Raw genomic sequence first — 4,785 nt, forward strand, 5'->3', positions numbered from 1 at the left:
CCGTAATAACTTCGTATAGCTATACTATTATACGTAAGTTATTACGTTACTTTTTTCTTTCTTTTTTTTTTAAAATTTTTTATTGTTTTTCCCCTTCATTTTTTTTTTTTCCTGTTAATTATATGTAGACATATTTTTGGCATTGGCACACTTTAATCTGAGTGGATTCAGAATACACATCTGCCTACTGATAGGAAGCAGCGTTATAGAAATCTTACAAGGAAAGAAGAGGAAAAGGTTGATGAGAAACCTTACGGAATAATCTTCTCCAGTATCTTTGAACAATCACTGTAGATTTGAAACCACCTCACAGGTAACCAGAAAAGAAAGCTACAGTTTTGTAACCACAAAAGAAAGGGAAAAAACAATCACAGAAGTCACCCTGATGGCCGTACAGCCTATTCTTATGAAAAGACCTGGATGTGCACTAGTCACCATTTGCATGGGAATAAAACCCAGGATGAGGGTATACAGTACTTGAAATGTCTGACAAGTGTGGATAGCTATAGGAGAAGTTGCAAAATAATCCAGCATGTTAGTGAAGATATAACCTACAGAACCCAGTCTCTCTGGACATCAGTTCAGCATATGAATAATTCCTGGCCAACTTGTTCACTTCTACAACAGTGACAACATTGGTAGACAAGGGAGGAGTAACGATGTCTTCGACCTTGACCTTTCAAAGTCAAGTATCGCAGCATATCATCCTTATCTCTACATTTAAGCTGGAGCAGATAGTGTTTCATGTATGTGTCTTTGCTTACACATCTTTGCAAACATGTAGCAGAATTCAGAAGCTCTGAGCCAACACAAAGAACACCAGACAGGTTTTCCAGTGTCTGGCCTTGTAGTGATTCAAAAAATCACTTTTCCCTTGCTCTCATTTCATCACATTTCTGAATATTACACATTGTCTTTGTCTGTTTCAGCTAAGTGAGTGGAGGCTCTAGGAGACCAATGTTTATTATGTTTTTGCGTGGCTATGACACATCAATAGGCTGTAAAATGAAAAACATACTTTTTTTTTTTCTGTGAGTTCAGAGATCTTCACTGTAAAATATTATAGCCATAGATGAAGCAGTTTGTTTCTTTTGTTTCACTCACCATGTAATTCTTAACATCTGTTACTGATTATTATTTCTCAGCTCTCTATTGCATGTCTTGCTCTTTATGAATATTTTCTAATGGTGACACGCTGTCCTCTGCTCAGCCCTGGCTTTTTGTGTGTGAGTTTGGTATGGATTTGCAAATCTGGGCAACTACTCCATAAATGGAGTTTGTATTCAGCTGTCTTGCTTCAAGCAGAATATCCATTTCTACTGAGTTTTTGTCAGAGGATTTATCTCATTCATGCATACTGGGGTAGGAATAGGATGTGATAATATATACTGTGTTTTCAAAAGAATCTTAGTTTCTTGCTCGAATATGGACTGTTAGAATACAAGACTTTGTAACCTATCATAATCTTGATTAGCACTTTATTGTTCTTTTCAATGTCTCTGCTGAATAGGGTTTTATTGATTTAATTTATGTTGTATCTCATTTAATCTAAAACTAGGCTTCTTTTAAGCTAGACATACCCAAATTTACATGCCCTCCTTTTCGTTTCTGGCAAGAGATTAATGACAAGAGTAACACTCTCCTTGTAACTCATGAAAAATGCAGTGTTTCTGCAACAGCTCTTATGAACATAGGTGTTTGCCATATCTGCATTCAAGAGCTACATAGTTTTTAAGAAGAAAGAGGGTTTTAAGTAAAATACTTTCTTCTTCACCAGTAAAAAATAAGTTTTTTCTTCACCTTTTATTTCATTAAGATGAAATCAAGAACTTTGGAATACAGTCCTTACTCAGTGGGTTAGAGACATTTAGTTACAGACCATTTCACTGGCTCAATGTCTGTGCATTAATAATCTCAAGATATTTCTTTTGTCCCCCCTTTTTCTTAGCTCCAGTAGCAAAAGAGAATCTTTTCCGCTCACCACTGTGACAAATATTGGCAAAAACAAAACAAAAAACAAACAAACAAACAAACAAAACAAAAAAAACACCTAGGGAAAAAAATAAAAATTGGAATATTTGTGGATGTGAAATTTTAACAAGTTGAAGATATCAAAACAAATGGTTGATCTAGGCTCCAGATTTCTCAAATATATTACTACTAAATTCTTCTAATCACTGAGATTGCCAGCATTAGCCAAACCCAAAACTCAGTTAACTGTACAGCCCGAATAGTCCCACCCTAGCATGGTTTCAATGGAGTTGAAATGAAGCCAATGAACAGCATAAGTAACAAAATTTTTGCCTCATCTACTCAGACCTTAAAGAAAGAAAGCATTTCAACACAAATGTAGTCACAAAACCATGGAAGGATTGCAAGGTTTTTTGGTTTAATAAAAGGAGTTAATATGCGAATGGCAACAACTAGAGTGTCCATTGTATCTCAGTGTCTATTTTCAATCCATCAGGACAGCTTCAGAAATACAGATATTCATCTAATTCTTTCTCTCTCTAAAAATTCTTAATTGACAAAGTCTCAGGTGGAGTTGAAAATTTCATCATAATCTCTGTATGGATGTGTAAAAACAGTTTAATAGGAAGTTACTGTTGCAATAAATCTGTTTTTACATACCTTTTGCCTGCCTTATCCCCTCCCTTAAGGACCACTAGATGCCACTGTGCCCTAAGGAAGAAAACAAAATTCAGCTGCTTTAAACCCAGAGCATAAACAATTTTAGAAAGCCTGTGTAGACTCAAAGGCCGAGATTGCTGTAAGTGTTTTTGTGATCAGACACAGCTAGACTGCTGATAAGAATGATTCCCTGAAGCAGGGGGTTTACCTCAGGAGGCTGAAAGTCCTTGGAGATGCCAAGCTGTTTGCTGAGCTGGTGCTAAAAACTGTGGGATCTTCCAGAACTTTCCCTGCACAGCAGGAGCATCAGCAGCAGTGTGCATGCTCTCTCAAAGATGGCTATTGCTGCTTTCTCACTGTTTCTTCCTTGCAAAGAGAAAACAGCATGCTCATAGGAATGTTGGCCCTCGTTTTCTTGGCATAGTTGGTTGAGACATTGTGGTACTATAACAAGGCAGGAGCTTGGGCAGCATAAGGCAGTGAAGCAGTCTGTGTCCTGCTACTGCTCAGCAGAACTGGATTGCCTGGAAATGACGGGCATTCTGGAGGGATTAAGACTGAGTATAAGTGCCAGGACAATTACAGTTCTTATGACATAGGCCCAATAGTAAAAAGCACTTTTGGCAATGAGCTGTTTTAATTGTTTGAAATTCTGATTTCCTGGAGTAATTTATAATTGTGGGTACTAAGTGCTTGAAAGTAGAAAAACAATCTTCTTGTATTTCCAGGAGGATGAGCTGGGTAGTGGCATGGTGCTTTTTGTTCCCCAAGTGACTGTTATGATGGAGGGAGCCCAAAGTCATGGACCGAATAAACTCCATGGACAATTTACAGGGATGGCCCACAGACCATGGGAATAGTATGTGTGTGTAGACATCAAAAGCAAGACCGGTAACTAGTTAGGATGCATGGGAAATTGTGGAACATGAACATGATGTAAATGCTATGGAATAAGATGTGGATATTGTTCTGGTTTCAGCTGGGACAGAGCAGATTTTCTTCATAGTGTCTGGAATGTTTGGGCTTTAAGAGAAAACAATGTTGACAACACACTGATGTTTCAGTTGTTGCTGAGTAGCACTGCACAGAGCCAGGGGTGTTTCAGTTCTTCAGCTTCTTATACTGGAGTGAAAGAACTGGGGGGGCACAGGAAAATGGGAGAGAACAGAACCAGGACAGTGGGTCTAAACTGGCAAAAGGGATATTCCATACCACAGAACATTATGTGAGGTAACGATAAAAAAGTTTCAGATGGTAAAAACCAGAAGATTATGTTACTCTAATAGGGGAAGTATAAATGAGTAGCAAAATATCACCAACAGTGAGGTAAAGCCCTCAATTCCTAGACTGAATAATTTGTTTACAGGGAATATCTTGTCCCACAACCACAATAGTCACCTTTTCCCTTCCCCCCAACCCATCTCCCCGTTTTCCCTGTTTCTCATTCCTATGCTGTCACCATGGTAGTTCTAGAAATACAAATTGCTGTTCCATGTTGGTGCCAGGTGAACACAGAGCAGTGCCCGACCAAAACTACTCAGCTCCAGTATTTTGTCTGCCTTCACCCGCCACTCATTTGATGCCACTCCCAGTGGCTCTGCAGCTCACGCCTGCAGAGGGACCACGAGAAGGATTTAATGGTGGCACGTCCACACCGGGTGCTGCGAGCACCGGCTCTCGCGTGGCACAGTGTGGGGTGTGGGCGTGAAGGGCGAACCGTCTGGAGAGATGGGCACTGGGAACAACACGTGCTTCTGCGTCTTTGTCTTTTATTGGGAGTGAGTGTATGTCGCAGGGCGGCCCCGGCTCTCTTGCCGGTGAGGCAAATGAGGCGCGGATTCCTTCGCTGGTGCAGAATAAAAGGCATTTATTTTAGGTGTTACCACGTTTTATCACCGCGCAACTCAACCGTTTTTCCGCGCAGCCAAGACTGGTTCCATGCGGGGGTTAGGCGCCTTGTGGGTGTGTAAGTCTGGCGATTGTAATTGTGGAGCTTTATCACTTTTAACAATTAACAACGACCTTCTTTATCCCACCAATGTAAGCCCCGCTAGAAGCGCCGGGGGCGCCGCCTCTTGCAGGGCGGAGGAGCGCGCTGGGCGCTGCCGGCCCTCCTCTTCGTGGGGCGCCGGGGCCCCCCAGCCGAGCGCTTCC

General features: G+C 40.9%; 1 protein-coding gene across 1 annotated transcript in view; it reads right to left on the minus strand.

The window, feature by feature from the left end:
- RASA1 (RAS p21 protein activator 1) overlaps window positions 1–4,785 on the minus strand; it is a 153,904-nt gene that overhangs the window by 111,701 nt on the left and 37,418 nt on the right. The window contains 1 exon segment of the mRNA XM_010726074.3: window positions 4,240–4,477. Coding sequence (XP_010724376.3) covers window positions 4,240–4,477 — 238 coding nt within the window.

This window comes from Meleagris gallopavo, chromosome Z (assembly GCF_000146605.3).
Source record: "Meleagris gallopavo isolate NT-WF06-2002-E0010 breed Aviagen turkey brand Nicholas breeding stock chromosome Z, Turkey_5.1, whole genome shotgun sequence".
Taxonomy (NCBI): domain Eukaryota; kingdom Metazoa; phylum Chordata; class Aves; order Galliformes; family Phasianidae; genus Meleagris; species Meleagris gallopavo.